Source organism: Strigops habroptila, chromosome 4 (assembly GCF_004027225.2).
Source record: "Strigops habroptila isolate Jane chromosome 4, bStrHab1.2.pri, whole genome shotgun sequence".
NCBI classification, from domain to species: Eukaryota; Metazoa; Chordata; class Aves; order Psittaciformes; family Psittacidae; genus Strigops; species Strigops habroptila.
The window spans coordinates 51,142,307-51,161,039 of NC_046358.1; the positions used below are offsets into that span (position 1 = coordinate 51,142,307).

The following is an 18,733-nucleotide window of genomic DNA, read 5'->3' on the forward strand; positions in this document are numbered from 1 at the left end:
AAATCCTTCCCCTCTCAAGACTCCCCCTAGCCCTCCCCTCCAAACCACGAAATAGAATACAATTCAAGTAGTCTTTTTTTTTTTATGTTTTAAATGTATGGATATATAAGACAAAGCAAGTACAGAACTGGTTAACAGAGTGTCCCCATTTTATTAGCAAGTGAGAGTATATTAGGGAGATGTAATTGATTCCCCCCTTTTTACGGTTCCTAGACAGATAATATATATTATTTTAAAACCAACCTATTTTACAGCCCTCTGCCCACCTCTCAAACCCATTCACTCACTGAGTCCCAAGCCTCAAGCCAGAGACTTGCCTTCCCCCCCATTCCATGCAGCAGTCCCAGCCCTGCAGACACCCAGTGCAGCCCTCCTCCTCTGCAGCCCCAGCGGGGGCACAAGGAGAAGGGTGGGGGGCATGGGGCACGGAGGGGGGGGGTCCGGCGAGAAGGACGCAAGGGGCAAGAGAAGGAAAAGGAGATGGTGGGGCATGGAGCTGGTGCTTCTGCAGGGCCTGGCGGTGGGGGCTGCTGTCCCACCCGCTCGCCGGAGCATCGGCGTGCGAGCAAGCCGGCAGGGTGGGGAGGAAGTGGTAGGTCCCCTGTGGCTGGGGAAGCCAAGCTCTGCTGAGGGTCCACGCAGAAGCAGGGCCTTGAGTTGTAACTGGCGACACCTTCACCATTCAAAACAGTTTGTCTCTAGAACAGTTCCCTTTTAGTCTAAATTGTGGTGGTTTTGGTTGTTTTTTGGTTGTGTTTTTTTTTTTTTTTTAAAGGATGCGTGTAGATGTATTTCTGTGTGTGCGTGCATCTGTGTACATGAGTAACAGCCAACTAGCTCATATGGTCATGACCAAGCTATATTTCAGAAGAGAAAAGAAACACATTTATCACACTTTTCCTAAAACGAAAAGCTAAAATTTCAAGTTCAGTATTCGCTATCTTGTCCTTCCCTCCCCACCCTCCCTTGCTATTTCTGGGTTTTTTCCCTTCCAACTTACTTTAGCACCATAACACATTTTAAACATTACAATCCCTCTTCAGATACTACACAAAATGTCCCATAAAAATAGTGCTTTTTTTGCCAAAAAAGTTATATAATATATTATATATATAAATCAACTAAATCCGTGGCAAATGTGCAATGCAGACGCCTCCTCCATTTAAAGTGAGCAACAGCTCACTTTTTTTTTTCTTCTTTCCCCTTTCCTTTTTCTTCTCTCTTTCTCGCTTTCTCTCTCCTCTTCCTCTCCTTCTCACGATGATTTCAAAAAGGTGCAAGTCGATTTGGAATCTTGTAATGAAGCACACACACAAAAATGCAGATGGGGGCTCCTCAGAACATCTTCTCAGGTACGTTTTTCTTTTAAAGGTGCAAAAGAAAGTTATAAAAATAAGAAAACCAAATTAAAAAAAAAAAAGGAAGAAAAAAGTGGGGTGGGAATGAGGCAAAAAATTTATATCCCTCAGTATTTCTCCCCATTTTACTTTATTTTTTCACTTTATTGTCAAGAAAGACACGGAATGGACTCCTCTTCTTGAGAAAAAAAAAAAGATTCAAAAAAATTTTTTAACTTCATATCCTTTTTCCCTCTTGCTCTTTCTTTTGTCTTCTGGCGTTGGCACCGGGGATGTCACGCAGCGCCCAGCAGCAAAAAGTTCAAGTGCCAAACTGTCCCTTTGCAAGTACAGGCTTGGAAATACTGGGGGCGTGGGGGAACGAAACAGGCTTGGGAAACGAAACAACCCTCCCCCCCACCCCGAAAGGACGATGCCGCGGGAGCTGCTCGCCGCCGCCGCTGCCATCCCCTCTTTGCTGTGTCAGTTGTTTGGTTGGGGCCAGAGCGGCGTGAGGGTGCTCCGCCACCCCGCTCCTCGGCTCGGCGGCCCCGGGGATGGAGGGGCTCGGAGGCCGGGTCTTGCCAGTCCTCCCGCCCTTCCCCGGGAGATCAAAAATCGAGACAGCTGGTCAGGGTTCATTTCTGGAGGCCGGCCGTCTCCGGGGAGGCTCGCGCTGCTGGGGGCCTCTGGCTGGGCAGGGAGATGAGGGGACGGTGCAGAGCCTTGGCTTCCTCCGCCGCTTGCAGGCCCTCTGCCTGCCACCGGTACTGGCGAGCCCGCAGAATGCCGGGCACCTCCCGCTGCAGCCTCTGGGAGCTCTTCTTCTGCCACACATCGTACTTGGAGTACTTGGCATGCGAGGGCTTCTGGAAGCTCTCCTGAAAATGGATGAGATAGCAATGTCAGCCTCTCCGCAAGCCCTCCAGATGGGCTTCCCCTCTTTGAACTCTATCCACCCCGCTGAAACATTGTCCCATCCCTGGGAACATTCAAGGTCAGGCTAGACAGGGCTTTGAGCAACCTGGTCTAGTTGAACATGTCCCTGCTCATTGCAGGGGGTTTGGACCAGATGACATTAAAAGGTCCTTTCCAACTCAAACTATTCTATGATTTGTCCCACCTCTGGTCCCCCACCTCATTTAAAGCTGTCTTTTCTACAGCGTATTTGGCATGAGTTGCCAACGGTGACCATCTCTGAAAGGCTCTGCAGAAGCAGCAGACTTTGCGGCCGGGGTTTGTCCTGTCCCATCCATGGCCTTCCCATCTTTTCTCTTGCTATCTATTTTGGAGAAGCGCTGCCATCCTGGCACAGCCCTCCTACCTTGCTGAGTGCCGGCAGGCCCACCAGGGAGGTGGCGGAGAGGTCACGCTCGGACTTGACGGACTTGGCACAGTAGGTTTCCAGCAGAGCCAGGTCACAGCTCCGAAAGCAGCACTCCTCCACAATCCCGCGGTTGATCCGCCGGTTATTTCGTCCCACCGGTCTACCTGCAACAGCAGAGACCCCAGTGTTAGCTGCCAGCCTGGACTGGACCCTCTTCCCATCTCAACAGCCCCCATCCCCTTGTGGGCATCCCTCCACAAGCCACCAGAGGCTGGTGGATCCACACTTCAAAACCAGCAGTGCTTCTCCCAAACCAGCCGACACACGCCTGCAAACCAGCTGAGTTTCACATTAAGACTGTCCCAGACGAATGCTATCAATGCCAACAGGGCTCCGCACGTGCGCGCAGCACTAATTAAAGGCACTTTCTATGGTGGTGTTTTATTCCCCTCCTACACTTCCAGTGTGCGCAGCCTTTTTGGGTGCAGCTAAAGCAACGAAGCTCAAGCCCAGCCCAGCGCCAGCACTGCGCCGATTACTGCAACCATCTCCGATGTTGATCCTGGCAAGCAAGTTTTATTAGAAAGAAGCAGCGCGGCTCTGCAGCTGCCAACCTCCCTCCGCCGGGTCGATGCTCAGGCAGGTGAAGCGAACCAAGGCGGCTAAATTTTACCAGATGGGACAGCTCTGAGACAGCTGCAGAAAGAATACAGGCTCCCGCACCTGCCAAGAATAGCTATTAAACTTAATCTTTTAATAAGTGTTCCTCTCCCGTTTCTGCCTGCAGAAGGATGAGAAAGCCCATGTCCAGTGCAGCAACAACTGAGTGCATTTCATATCACTGCTTAATGATGGCCAAAGCACTCCAGAGGAAAAGCTTACATCAGTTTTACAGGTCTTCCTTCCTCTCTCGAAATAAAAGATATATGCAAATTTGAATTTCTAATGCAAAACAAATTTGCTTGGGAATTGCAACTTCCAAAACACAAACTGGCCCAGAACAAAGGAATTTTCTCTGCACTTTCATGCATGGTATGTTATGTGCTTGTGCGGTTGTGGGGTTTGCAGCTAGGGCTCCACACAGTGACATGAGCACCTCTTCCCTGCACAAGGTGCTCCAAGGCGGGGGAGCAGAGCTGACACCAGTGAGGCTTCCAAACTGGATCCTGTACCACATTCCTTCCAGGATAATTTGGGCATGGGAAAAATTGAGAGCAAGCAGTGGAAATGCAATGCCTAATGCTGCCCACCATGCCATGCTGAGCCCCCACCTCACAGCCGGCCTGCAGGAACACACAAAATGGTCCACATTGGCCCCATGCATAACCTGCGATCCCCTCCTGCACCCTGGATGAAGCAGGCACTCAAGTATTTGGCCTTGGTGAATATTTCAGGGCCCTAGCTTGCAAGGTGCTGTCCAATTTCCCTGGGGGTAATTTCCATCTGGGTGCCCATTCAAAGTGCCTCAGGACAAAGTACAAAGCACAAAACACAAAGCACAGGAGTTTTCTGTGCGTACAGTGCAACCCCACATGTGAAAAGCAGCCCCATATGTGCAATATGAACATGCGTGTACAATGCAGACCTGCATGTTCAACGCAGTCCTGCATGCACAATGCACCCCATGTGTGCAATGCTGGCATGCAAAACCCCACCACCATACTTCACCATGGACTCTGCAACAGCAAAGCCCCTGGCGGCAGGACACCCGCTCTCTGTTACAATCAGCAGGGAGCCCTCTGCTCCATGTTCGTGCATTGCCACTGCACTCATAGGTCGTGAGAGCAAGTGCAGCATCAGGGTACAGGGCAATGGGGCAGCTGACTCATATATGCAACGCACCTTCGGCAGTCATGTCAAATGCTCTGTTTTCCACATTCATGTCCCCTGAGCCACCACCCTCCTTTTCTTTTTCTTATTCTCTGGAAAAAAATTCAGACATGACCTTTAGCTGGCCCTGCCAGAAGGTGAAAAGAACAGTTCCCTCTTGGTAAAGACTCAGCAAAGGGAGTGCTGTGAGGAGTTTAACTTTCTCTCTGTAAATGCTTGTGGCCAACAAGCACACTGAATTAGGCCCTCTCTTTAAAGGCAGGCCAGGTGTGTTGGGTACTCACAGCCAAATGAATGATGCCAGCAAAGGCAATCCAGGTTCCAATGCCCAAGGAAGATGGGGGAGAGGAATCAGCTTAGGGGCAGGTGCATGTATTCTTCTATATGCATGTGATGCCCAGCAAGGTGTATGGGAGACGTGCTTCTGCTGCATCCCACAACACATATGGCCCCCACTCATCACCTACAGACCCCACCGCCCAAACCTGTGCGTGGCAGGTTGCTGAAGCATTAGGTTGCTCCAGAAAGGCATCCTGAGCACGGGCAGAAGGAGAAGTTGGAAGGAAAAGAGAAAAAAATCAAGTCACCCCCTCTTGCTAGCACATCCCCAGAGGGCTGCATTCACACTCCCGCTGAACAGAAGGTTGCACAAGTGACAACACGCACAGTTTGGGGAGAAGTTGAGGTTTTGAAAGGTTACACGTCTCCTCTCAAAAACAGAAGTTGCCCGCTTGCAGCTACGTGTTTGTTTGAAAAGAAGAGGGTGGAAAAAATAAACCCAAGCAAAGCAGGACCATTTTCACCATCTTGCCAACACGGGCACTTTGTGGCATGGGAGCACGTGGGAAGATCACAGCAGCACGTTTGCAAACACCTAGGTATGGCACTAACAGGCTGAGCTCCCAGAAGAGACCACTGTGGTGGCATGGCCCTTTTCTCCCCACTCACTGCCTCTGCCAGGTCTGTGGGCACACATGTGGCCACCAGCCCCATGCGCTGCCCCTTCTCTTGCATAAAGCCTCTGCATGCCATTCCCCCTGCTAGCGCTGCTACCAGCGCTGCCGCAATGGTCCGATAGGGCACATTTTCCATTACATAATTGTTCATACAGATCTCGCCAAATGCCAATACAATCCTCTGTGGGAGAGTTACTTTAGGAAAAAAAACAAGGAAACAAAACAAACAGGGATTTAGTCCCTGAAAGTACCTGGAGACAACAACCCCAGGAAGAGATGCCAGGACATTGGTGGTTAACAGCAATACTGCTGCTGACCTGGATTGGGAAAAATGTTTGTTCCGTAACACAATTTACGCACAGACTAAAGGTTGAATTTCCTGGCTTTTGCCCATGGGTGGCATCTTGCTTTACTGCCACTGCCAAAGCCAGGGAAGGATTTGTTCCTCTGTCCCTTGCCCGCATGGGAGAGCTGTGCGGACAGCAGGTTGTGTCGCCACACGAGCCACTTCCCATTGCAGCAATGACCACCTCCTCCTGAGGAAGTGCGCTTCCTCTAGGCCTCCAATGAATGGCTATGCTTTCTTTTCTCCAAGTCGTGCTTCACCACAACCTCCGACAGCTCTGCTGAGGGGCCAAGCCCTGCAATGCAAAGCCCAGTGATGCAAAGTCCAATGGTGCAAAGCCCTCTGGCTGCCTAGGGTTATTCCCATCTGGCAGCAGGCTATTCTGACAGAGAGAGCTGAGCATCCCAGTGGGAGTACAAAGCCAAACCCATTCCTGGGAGAGCCCAGAGGCCGTGTACCTGCAGCACAGCTATTCCTCCGCCACAGAGGGGGACAGGAGAGTCCCTTCCCTGGCATCACCACCCTGCTGCTCCAAGTTCCCCACTCTCACCAGGGCCAGACTGATGCTGCAGGGAAGGGTGCGCGGTGCCAGTGCCACCCTGGCCGGGTCCCCTCTCGTCCGGTCAATCAGGCGGCAAGCCGAGTGGAAGGGGACTTTGGGTGTAAACAGTCCCTGCGCCCCTGTCGCAGGAATGTTGGGAGCAACAAGGGGGCCTTTGTACGGCACCGGGCCCCATCCCAGTGCCCCTGGCCTGTCCCTCCCCCATTCCGGCACCACACTTTCCCCCCTGCTTTTTCCTAGTATTATTCGGAGGAGCGGCGGGTGCGCAAGAATGTGCCCTGTCAGCACAAGCGGCTGTAAAGAGCTAAATTCTTATCAGCTGTTGGAAAGGAGGAAACGGGAGCTGTTGTTTACAGAGAAGTCCGACGCCTCTCCCTCTGCAGCCCCTTCTCCCCTCCCTGCCAGCACTGCATGACAGCAACTTCGCAGCCAGGGCTTCCTCTTGGTTTGCCCTGCTTTCTTCACCCGGAGCTGCACTCAGCATCCCTCTGTGGGCCATGCTGCCACCCCTGGGATGGGTGCTAGTGAGTGGGGACAGGGGGTCCCAACACAGCAGAGCCACAGTGGGATGTCACCACCTTGCCGGCACCTGCAGATCAGCCCCAAAAGCCTTAAAAGTCACGGAGGGGAGGAATCACAGCTGGGGCAGAGAACAGCGCATGCATGGCTCCAGCTGCAGCTTGCCCAGGCACCCCTGGGATGCAGCACAAGACTGGAGTGGTGCACACTGCCATGCCCACCCTGCGTCCCATGGCAGGAAACACTGGTGCTGCCAGCTCCTTCCCCAGCTGGTGTAGCTCCAGCCCCAGCTCTCAGAGGCAGCTTCAACATCTTCAACCCCAAGCACCAGCCAGCCATGATGCCTCCAAGGGCAACTGGAGGCTGACTCGCTCCCCAAGCCAGCGGATGGGCATCCCTGTTATCAGGGGGTGCACCCTCCTCAGTCTAGGCTGCATACTTCCCTGTCGCCAGATGCCAGGGGAATGGCACACTGTCAGCATGCTGCATCCCCTTGCATGGGTGCAAACGGTGCTGCATTTCAGAGGTAGCTTCACCAGGTAAGTGTTCTCTTGTAAGAATGTAGAACATCATTTAAGATCTTAAATCACTGCTGCACCAGAAAACCGATAATGCATTTTTGTACCATTTTTTGGGTGTCTTCCCAAAATTACCAGTTGGGTACTTCCAACAAGCCTCATCCAGCAAAGCTCACCTGTACCTGCAGGACAAGGCTGCCCAAGTAATTTACCTCCTGTACAAATGACTGTGAGCAGCCTGTGCTAACACAAGGTCACATGTCCCATGCTGAGAAGTACTCATGACAAACCCAGGTCCAGTTTTAAGACATAAACCCATGATGATGTAATATAACCAATGCCCCACTGAGCCTACATGGTGACAATAGTGCAGCCATGAGGGTTTAGGAGTGAAGATGAATATGGTCAAGAGAACTAATCACTTTATGAGGCCAACTGATGGAGGTAGAGGGGAAAAGTGAAGCAAGCTGGGAATGTTCAAACCCTTCATCAAATAGAGCCATCACCCAAATGTCTTCAGCCTTGTACAGCACAGGCTGGTCAGATGCTGAAGGAGTTAAAATGGAACTTCGTTTCATCCCCTAGCACCTGAGCTCTGCAGAAATACTCAGAAAGAAGAAGTGGGGACAGGAGAGGATAGAAAAAAAAAAAAAGGCAAGAATTCCCTTGCAAGCATCAGATTGGCCACTTGGCACCAAGCAACTTCTCTGCCTTCAAAAGTGCTTTTATTTTGGCCTGGACAGCTGGGTTACTTGAGGTGAGAGGAGGTCAGTTTGCCTGTAAAACAAAAGCCTCATTCCCTTTCATCCCCAGAGAGGTGGAGAAGGGAAGAGAAACCATGGGAGGGAGATAGGTGCTCCTCTATATAGGAGGGAGAGGAAGAGGTGGGACAGCAGCTTGCCTCCTCGATGCACCAGTAAGGCCAGTCCTGGACCCACTGCCTTGCCTAAGCTCTGGCACAGGGCTCGTTGGTAGAGGAAAGGTGGAAGGGGAAGATGAGAAGAGGAAGGGCAGCTGACATGCAAACCCTTGCCACTCGGCAAGAGGAAGGAAGCGTCTGCAGGGTGTCCTCAAAAGCGCCGCCTGCCCGCAACACCCGGGGCATGGTGCAAACATCTGCTGCTCAGCTGGGATAGGGCAGGGTGATCACCCCAGTGAGCTGCAAAGCCACCTGCAGTCCGACCACCTGCCCAAAGTTACACAGCTGCTGCTGGATGGAGGATTCCTGCACTTGTCCCTGCCCAGCCTCAGCTGGCAGCATCAGCCAAGACTGGCTGAGCACCTAGGTTGGGAAGGGACATCCAGGGTAGTCTCCTGCAGCACTCCATTCTCTGCACAGGCACACTGGGACAAGAGGGAGGCTGGCTCTCAACTCCACAACTCCAAAAACACCCTGTTACGTGAAGATGACTTTTTAATTCCTTTTCCCAAGGCAGAGACAAGACTGCCAAGTGCACAGCACCGTGTACAGTTGGTATCACCTTCCTCTTCCCCCTGTTTGGTTTGTATCTTTCCTGTAGTCAGTCACTCCGTGGCTCATTTCTCAGAGGGCAGCAAGACACAGGGTCTTCTCTCTCCCAAGATGACCAGAGCACCAAAACACCAGAACAAGGCATGAAACTCAAGACACCTTTGCCCATAGATTACTGAGCATCCATCGCTACTGATTTTCTCCTCCTCCCTGTTTACCAGCTAAGCCATTGTATTGCTAATGCCAACAGTCCAAACCCCCAAGCATCCTGGTGGAAAGCCCACTCCAGCCAACTGTCCTGAAGCCACCTGCACTCTGTGGACAACTGAAATACTGCATTTTTTTTTGCACTAGCTGTGCTGCAAAAATGGTAAGACATCACTCTTCAGTGATGGGTTCACCACTGGGTACCCAGCAGGTCACAAAGCGTGTTTTGGAAGCAGCCTAGAAACTGCTGCCATTCCCAAGCAAAGCCTGCCCAGAAAGGGGAAGCAGCTAGATCCCTGCCTGCTCTCAGGTGCAGCACATAGGCAGCAAGGTTTAAAAATAAGCCAGGGCCCAAGCTCAGCAGAGAGCTGGCTGCAGACATCCTCATTATTTTAACATCATCGGTTAGCCAACCACCTATGGCTCCCCAGCGATATTTGACTTTCCCAAGCATCAAATGCAGGACCCACTTCCCTCATGAGACTAGACAGTTCTCAAAATCAGTGCAAGAGGGGTGCGTGTGTCACCCTGAGCGCATTGCTTTTCTCACTCATCTCCAGGCCTACCACCATGTAGAAGGCAATCACAAAAAACCTTCCCAGCCAGACTGGGAAACCCCTCCTTTCCCTCCTGTCCCAGCTCCACTGAAGCAAGGCTTGGGGTGGGAGCAGCATCCTGCCCGCCGCCAACAGCTGCCCAACACTTACTGAAGTAGAAGCCCCTGTCCCCGCAGACAAACTGCAGCGTGTCCACCAGTTCCCCGCCGCAGAGGGTCTCCGCCGTGCCATACGCCGCAGCTGAATCCAGCGCATAGGCCAGGAAAGCCAGCAGCAGCAGCAGCATCCTCCTCGCCGCACACATCCTCTGCACCTGGGGACAAAGGCACAGTGTTAACATGGCACGAGACACCTCTCTCTGCCACCTACCCCAGGCAAAGGCCCCCGCCACAGCACGCCTGGGGTTTGACGCCCAGACATGTCGGGATGCTGCAGGGCAGGACCGGCAGCACTGAGCGGGCCACTGGTGCAAGGCTGGCTCCCTGCGCTCGCCCCACCGGTCAGCTGCTCCGGTCAGACAAGGTTTGCATTGAAGCAGTTTTTCCATTGTAAAATCCCACTTCAGCCTACCTCTGAAAGGCTTTTATTCCCCCTGCTCTTTCAACAGCATGATTTTTTATTTTTTCCCCCCTTCTGCATGGGAGATCATTCAAATGATTATTGGGAGTTTGGTTTTTTTTTTTCATTTCTGATTATAGGTTTTCATGACCCACATGAACACATGTTCACCCAAAGCAGAATCAAATGAAGTTTCAACCTGTCCTAGAGCTGCTTTTGAGGAAAGCTGGGTTTTGCCAGGGAGCGGCCTTTGCCCTGGGCATGCGAGAGACTCATGCAGCCGAGGCTCAGGCAATCGAGGGGCTGATTGCACAAGCCGTGTTTGCTGATGAGAGCTGGGACCAAGATGATGTCCCTCAGAAGCAAAGCAGTCCCACAGGAAACTTGCCTAAGGCATCACCAAGGAGGGCCAAGGGGGTATTAGCATGTGTGAAGGATTAAAAAAGAAACTCCCTGGATATTTGCTAACTAACCCAAAGATTTCCCCTGACTCAGCTCCAGCAAACAGTTTTACCTCCATGTCAGCTTCTGCAGGTGTAAAGTGAGGGTGCTATTGCCTCACTGGATGAGGCAAAACCCATGGATGCTTCAAGGCATTACAGTCCCTCAGTGATGACCGTTACCGTGTATATACAGCCAAATAACAATGGTGGCCAGACAGGTGAACTCAAAATGAAGAGGGGAAGCATGGCAAGATAGCAGCTGGCGTGGGGTAATGCTAAATCTCAAGCGGAGCATCCCCCCTCCCTGTTAACACTCAGCCAAGATGCTGGGTTTCACATCCAGCCTTCATCACCATAGCATCTGAGCAACTCGAGAATAATATCAGTTAATGAATATTACCTCACCCCCCCCGGGACGCTCAGAGATGGAGCCGAAGCCCAGGATAGATTAAATGACTCGCCCAAGGTCACAGGGGAAGTCTGCAGCACAGCCAGGAAATTAGCCCAGCTCCCCTGGGGCACCGCTACAGTCCTGCCAGCAATAAAGCCACCCTTGCTACCAATTTTTTACTAGCACATACCTCAAATCATCGCTGATAGAAATGTGCTGTGCTTACAAGTCGCAAACTCTTCTGAACAGCGGGAGGACAGGAATCAGCAGTGAGAAAAGCCAAAACAGAGGTTTTGTCTGGGTGGGCTGAGGGGGGCATCCCCCCTGCACGTGCTTCGATGCCCATCGTATTGCTCAGCCTGAGCCGGCAGAGACCTGCAAGGCTGGCAAAACCCCTCCAGGGCTCTGGACAAGAGAGGCAGCAGCCCTAGGAACAAACTGGGCTCAAACTAGCAAGTGATGGGACCTGGACCAGCTTTTCCCCTAGCACTAGTCCCCAGAGCACACTGTGGGCGCTTTGATCTATATTACATAGGAGCAAAGGGATAGCACTAGGCTGTGCTTGCACCACACTTCCTAGCTGCAGTGTTTTGCCACCAACACCTTTTCACCTTGATTCTTTTATCAAGCGGCCAATGGGTGTATATTGGGCCTCCCCAGCATTTCCACAGCATCCCATCATGGCCACAGCATCACCTTCACTGCTTGAGTCATGCCCCTGGTGCAGCAGAATTGTCAGCCAGGTCGCCAACTGACAAGAGACCAATGATGCTTTTCTTTTCCCCCCCTTTTCTTACATGCAGCTCCTGATTGCTGGTGCCCCCAGGGTGCAGGAAGCATGGCAGCTTATTGCTGGGGTGGCAGATGTGTGCCAGCCAGTGCTGCTGTTGAAGCTGCTGACATGGGACTTCAGGACACCCAAATTATCCCTCGTCCCCAATTAGGCTGATGCTGGCTGCGAGCACTGTGGCTAACGAGCAGGTTGTCTGCCGGCCTCCCTCAAGCCAGATGCGGCCCCCCAGAAGGGGCTTGCTTGGTAGCACGGGTGACAAAGGCATTTTTTCCTCCACATTCAGTCTAAAGAAAGGGATGAGATGCTCTGAAGCAGGGGGAGAGCAAGTTTTTGTCAGCGGGGTGATATCTGATGCTGGGGAGACCTGATACCTTCTCTGGAAAAAATCTTATGCTCCTTGGAAAATACCCGCTCCTGCATAACCCGCACCACAAGCACAAGGTGGCCCCTGGCAGCCTTCCCTGCCTCCACTGCAAGCTCTTTTAGGGTGACCATGCACTCTGTAACTCTGGCCAGGAAGCCCCCCTGAAGCCATGAGGACAGGTATGGCCTCAACACTGTCATCCAGAGCCAGGCCAATGTTGAGGTGTGTGATGCACTGATGTCCCCCTTTGCCCATGAGTCAACTTCCAGCCCTTTCCACCGCTGTCACCTTGGCGTCTCCCTGCTCCCTCCAGCAGCTGTGTAACAAGAAACCGGGCAGCAAATCAAAAAGCATCTTTATTTACTACCCAGTGCTGCAGTTTCTCTCCAGCTTGATGGAGCTGCAACCCAACCCCATAAGCACTTCCCTCTTGCTTTGGACCTACTGACCCTGCAGAGGAAAAGGCCCCAGGGTTCACCCAAAGGCTAGACAGGCTCCCATGGTGCCATCACCAGCTCAGGGCATCCTGATGACCTTTCAACTGATCCTTTCCCACTCCTGCTCCTCCTTAGCAAGCATGAGCAGCATCCCACTCAGGAAACCTTGCACCCGCCCTGCCATGGCTGCTGGAGCAGGCGCTGCTCCCCAAAACAAGGTGGCACGGCACGGCTGGGTACCTGCAGCCTGTGACCCAGTGCAAGCACCATGCCAGCAGCACAGGTTGCATGCGGCTTCGGTTGTTATGTCCAAATCCTGCTCAGCATCATGAGTCGAAGCCCTGTGTACCCATTCAAGCCTTCATTCTCCACTGGAAATGTGAGACAACACTGCTTTTGGATTCTAGTCCAAGCATTAGTACAGGGACAGCCCCCTCAGCTGTGGGACAGCAGTAAATTCACACCAACGGCTGGAAAAACCTTCAATTTTTATCAGAAAGCTTCTCTCATGTGACATGTAACAGGAATAAGGCAGCAGGGTGCTTTCCTAAAGAACAAGGTCCCATCTCTGCTAGGAGAGAGGCTACACCCACCAAAGTTTCATCCTTGCCAAAGTGGGTTGAATCAGCAGGGCCAGCTGCCATTCCGCCTCACGTGCACGTGGAGAGCTCAAACGCTTCAGGATGCAGTTTTAACCATGAACGGTGGGAATGGCAGTGCAAGATATGCCGGATGCCCAAAAACCTGAGCGCCGAATTCCTCACAATGAAGGCTCAAACCCCACGCACTGTGCCAGAGGGTGATGCAAAAGGAATTTCTTGGTTGGACAGGTGCCCTGTACTACCCTGGGACTTGCACCTAAAGCTCCTCTGAACAACCAGTGTCTAAGAGCAGCCGTCTCGGTGCCAAAGAGGCTCAGACAAGCCATTGGAGCACACCACTCACCTCTCCTTGCCTGGAGAGGATCTGCTTTGCTCTTCATCCTTCGTGTCCCTCTCCCGCCTTCTCCCATGTCCCCACATCCCCACATGACTCCAGGCTGCACTTGAGCCAGCTCAGAGGTGAGCTGCCATACCTGGGATGATGCTGTTGCCTTGACTCCTGTGTATTTCCCCCCTTGCAGCACATGCTGCTGCACTCATGGCTGGGGGCCCCCAAACACCTCTCAGCAGCCACCCAGCCAGCAGGAACACGCCAACAGAGACGGTCTTCTCGAAGTGGCTGCGGCAGGCCGGGAGCGAGCCCAAGGGGCAGGTCTGCAGTGGAGCCACTCTCCCACCCGAGGCTGTTAAAGGATTTTTTCAGGATTTGCTGCAGAATCAGCTGCATCTGCGATTTCTGTCCAGCTGCTGGAGAGTCGGGGGCCAAGAGGCCACAATGTGCTAAAAGGCCCAGTTGCCAAATCTCGGCGGACGGCTCAGGCATCCCTTGCATCCAGGCTTGTGCTGAGCCAATCAAACCACGGTGCCTCTCTTGGGCAACAAACATCTCCCCAAAAAACGGAGACTAAACCTCCTGTCTGACCTAATTCCTTCTTCAGTCTGGCCTTCATTACAATTTAATATGAACAGAACAACGTAGGAGGGAATTGACAGATGGCCCAGTCTGCAAAATTTGGATTTGGACAGCAAAAAGAAAAAAAAATCTCACTTCTTTGTGGAGCAGTGCAGCGTTTAGAAGGGAGCACAGCTAAAAGTCATCAACCCAAACCCAGTGGTGTGTGCAGGAGGGGAAAACCCCAGGCTGCACATCTCAGCCTCCATTGCCCTCCACTCCTCTAAGACAAAGCAAGCAGACTGAGGTTGTGCTTCTCTGATGACTGCCTGTGAGAGACGCTGAGCATCTATCTCTCTGTGCTAGTCCTCTTGGTGGGCAGCTTCAGCAGAGCAGGGAGCTGACCTGGTTTTGAGTACAGCTCTCCTGAAGGCGCTGCACAGGGGTACATGCCAACCTCACACGTGCCAAGTGAATGCCACCCCTGCCCACAGGCAACCTCACGCATGGCACCGGGCCACAGCACCCTAAGGTGCCAAGTAGCAAAGAGATGTTGGAGGCCGGCGGGGAGAGGCAGGTGCCTTGGCAGCTGAAAACCACCCAAAGGCTGCATCTTGGGCAGAGGCACAAGGAGGAGGTACCCAGAGAGACAGGAGCCGCTGCATGCTGTGCTGCAGAAAAGCCTCCCTTTCCATCTAAAAGAGAAAGGAGGACATTTCCAACCCGCAGCTTGGAAGAAGCAAGCTTCAAAACACAAAACTTTCAACCATGGAGCTGTCAGGCAAATAAAACCGACCCAGGACCAGAGGTTTTGCTGTTTAGCTGGGGCTTGAAAAAAAAAAAACCTCACGATCCTTGGCACCTGGCTCGCATGACATTCATATGGCTGAGGTTGGCAATGCTGCCACTATTTTTAGCCCTCACTTTTTTGTCTTCACTGCTCATCCCCATCAGCAGCCCACCCCACACCGGGGGTCACCTTTCTGCCTCCCAAGTCTCTCTCCAGGCAAGTGGGGAGAGGCACCTGCCTCCTCTGCCTGCAGGACAGCGGAGCGCTGCCCACACCCCGTGTCTATACATGCTGCAGCAAGAACTACCATAGCTGTGGAAAAATCAAGCTGAAAAAGGTGAATGGGGTATTCAGTACCATTTACTCACCCCACTGGGGAGTAAGGCTGTATTGCACAAATTTTGGTATGCAGCCCAGAAACATTTGATTTATTGCATTAAAAAAAAAAAAAAGAAACGCAATCTTGCTTAACTCTTCTAAAGACAGCTGGCAGGACCCAGTGAAGGGATTTAAGTCCATTTTAGTAGCCTCACTTAACTCCTTTCTTTATTGTTCCTCTCTCCTTTCTGCATTCCCATCCAAAACCTGGAGTATATCAGGGAAAGTTAACAGCAAGTTAAGCTGTTAAATCAGAAATTGTGGTGACTGGAGTCTACTGGCAAGTGATATTCCCACAACACGTTGAACTTGCTTTATGTCTTGGCAGAGCGGCTTTAACCCTTTCAGAGCTGGGCTGCAACCCCAGGGCAGATTTCTTCCCCTGGTGCCCCCCACCTCTCCTGACCCCTTACTCAAACACGTTGAGGGAGACCGGTATCTCTTTGCCCCGCTAAGACACACAGCAGCCTCTAAAAGCAAAGGCAATCCAAAGAAGGATCGGAAAGGTCAGTCCCAGGACACGAGCAGGGAGAGGGCAGGCCACTTACAGTGCTCGTATGCACTGCTGGAAACACACCAACTCCTCGGTCCCTCTAAAAATAAGACCTCACCTGCTGTGTTTGCTTTATTTAAAAAAAGAAAAGTACAGAAATGCTTTCCTCTGGTGCTCTGTGAGGCAAGCCGGGCTCACGCCGAAGCCCACAGGAATCAATGGGAAGACACGCACTGACACCTCCGGGTTGCCTGGTCAAAGCAGCAGCCCTCCAGCCAGGCTGCAAAAAGGATCACCTGTCAGAAAAAGCGCCGGGACACACACGCAGACACATTTTGGCTCTCAAATTTCATGTGGCGGTGGGAGGGGACCCGCGGTGTCAAATCTTTTATCCCTTAATGAATTTTCACAGGAGCCGGGATAGCCCCTTTGAAAGGCTGACTGAACTTGTGTGGGTGTCGACAACATGGAGCAAGATTTACAGCTCTGACCCATTCACCCCCACCAAAATTGTCAAGTTGGGTCCAGAACAGCTCAGTGAAGCTCAAATCAGAAGTGTCAGTCAGTTTTATTCCTCCAGATGTCCTTAGCACAAAGTCACCCTCACAAAACCCTGCGACCCAGGCTCCTCAACAACCCTCTAAATCACGGCAAGAGAAAGAATAAAAAAAACAACACGCTGAACCATGTGAAGTAAAAGGGAAAACCACACACACACACAACCTGACAACAAATAAACCCAAAGAAAACCAGGCCTCGGCCTCCCAAGCATATCCCAGCGTTAGGAAGAAAACAACAGACTTTGTATAGGAAGCCTCGGCTCAAGGGTTGAAAGCAGCGGTTCTCCCGAGGTGTCTATTTAAAACCACCCCCACAACCCTTGTTTTTACACTTGATTGCTCCACGCTGCCGGAGTGAGCCCTGGGGCACCAGAAACCCTGCTAAAGTACCACTGGCTCAAGGCAAGGCAGCCACATCTGCTGGTACAGTTACGCTAAATCCGAGTTTCCTCATGTGCCCCAATTCCCTACTGCTCAACAGAGTGCTAAAACCTTTCCAAGTTGTGCTCTTAAAACAATTACTGTAGGAAAAAGCAACTGGGAAGGAAGAAGAAGAAAAAAAAAAAAATTCACACAAAGTCGAAGGCTGCATGCCAACCATTAACTCTCACTCCATTTTGGCTTCGCTTTCTTGTTTTTCCTCTCTATATTTTTATCCCTCCGAGACTCAACACACCGCAGTGTTTTGCAGAAGAGAGTTTAACAATCTCCCCGGTCTGCGAGGCCGGAGAACTGTGTGTCTCTGCGCGGGGCCGCGCCGCTACGACCGCCTCCCGCTTCCCGCACCGCCCGGCGAGCGGCGGGACCGCCACGGGCGCCCAGGCCCGCGCAGCCCTGCGTGACCTCGCGTAGCCCCGGCCCCGCACGCCCCTCCGCGCCTCCGCACGCGAGGCCGCCCCGCGCTGGCTCGCCGCCGGTGCTCGGGCGCGCAAATGGCGCGCAAGCGGTCCCGCTGCTAGTGCCCCTCCCAGCCGGCGCCCGGTGCGGGGCCGCGGTGCGGGCTGTCCCTGCGGCCGCCGGCTGCCCCCCGGGGATGCCCCGCGCACCCACCGCAGCGGGCCGCCCCGCCAGCCCGCGCCTCGGCCGGCTCTCGGGGTCCCTCTAGTGACACGCGTGGGGACGGCGGGCAGCGGGGACGGCGCGGCTCGGCATGGCACGGCGCGGCATGGCATGGCATGGCACAGCACGGCACGGCTCTGCCCGGCACGGCGCGGCGGCGCCCTCCTGCCCCTGCCCGCGGAGGAGCGGAGCGGACCGGCGCGGCGCTTACCTTGGCGCTGCCGCTGCTACTCTCAACTTCTGGCGGCGGCGGCGGGCCGGGGAGGAAGGCAGGCTGCCGGCAGCGCTCATCCATGTGTGCCCCGGCGCTTGACATGCTGCTGCTCTCCTGCCCTGGCAGCGATCGCGGCTTTGGCTCGCCTTCCCGCGCCCTGGCTCGCTCTCCTCGCCTTGCCTTTTGGTATGTCAAGTCCCTGCTTGATTTTGTCTGAAGGATGTTATTTTGTTACGATCAGGTATCTTGTTATTCTAGAGAGCGAGCGAGCGAGAGCTTTCCTTTCCTTTTTTTAATTTTTCTCCTTTTTTTTCTTTCCTCCTTTTTTTTTCTTTTTTTTTTTTTCTTTCCTGTTTTCCCCCCTCCTTTTTTTTTTTTCTTTTTTCTTTTTTCTTTTTTTTTTTCCTTCTCTTTCTCTCTTCCTGCTTTGGCTGCCCCTTGGGTGGCTCTCACTTTTGTGTTTACTGACTGCGTCCCCCTGGCTGGGGCGGAGGGGCTGGCTGCCTGACTGCCCGCTGCTCCCGGCTGGCTGCCCCACGAGCGAGGAGACAGGCAGGGCGCTCCGTCTGCCCCCTTTTTATACCCCCCCAATGGGCATGCTCTATCGTCCCCAGCGAGCACCAGCCCGGCCACGCAGCCAATAATGTTGCAGAGCGGTCTAACCCCCTCTCTTCCCTCCCTCCCTTCCTTTCTTCCCTCCTTCTCCTTCGTAACCCTCCGGAGTCCAGCTCGGGAGGGAAGAGGGGACAGAAAGTTTCTGCCGCACGGTTTCTCCGCGGGCTGCTGCCGGGTGGGGGCTTCGACCCACCCCGGCCGGTCCCGAAGGATGGAGCGGGGGGAGGCTGCGCGCATCCCCCGCCGTCACCGCAGGTGAGGGGAGGATGTGGGGGAGCCGTGCCCCGAACCCATGCCCCAGATGCTGGGGGCACCCGCTGGCCGCCTCTCGCTGCGGAGCAGCGAGCCCCAAGCCCTGGGAGGGAGATGAGAGAGTACAGCGGGGGACTGCCCTGGCCACCCCGCTCCCAAGGTTCTCTCTAGGTGCGCACAGGGCACAGGTGTCCGAACTCTCCGCCCTGCCCCGCACCGGCCCCGAACTGCTCTGATGGGCTCCCCGGTGAAGGCACAGCCA

General features: G+C 53.3%; 1 protein-coding gene across 1 annotated transcript; it reads right to left on the minus strand.

Annotated features, from left to right (window-relative positions):
- Positions 1–204: 204 nt before the first annotated feature.
- On the minus strand, positions 205–18,169 carry IGF2 (insulin like growth factor 2). Its single transcript, XM_030484402.1, has 4 exons — positions 17,602–18,169; positions 9,781–9,943; positions 2,662–2,828; positions 205–2,218 (listed from the first exon to the last, which is right to left on the minus strand). The coding sequence occupies exons 1-4, from the start codon at positions 17,704–17,706 to the stop codon at positions 1,976–1,978; spliced, it is 678 nt and encodes a 225-aa protein (XP_030340262.1). The 5' UTR covers positions 17,707–18,169; the 3' UTR covers positions 205–1,975.
- Between the last annotated feature and the right edge of the window lie 564 nt (positions 18,170–18,733).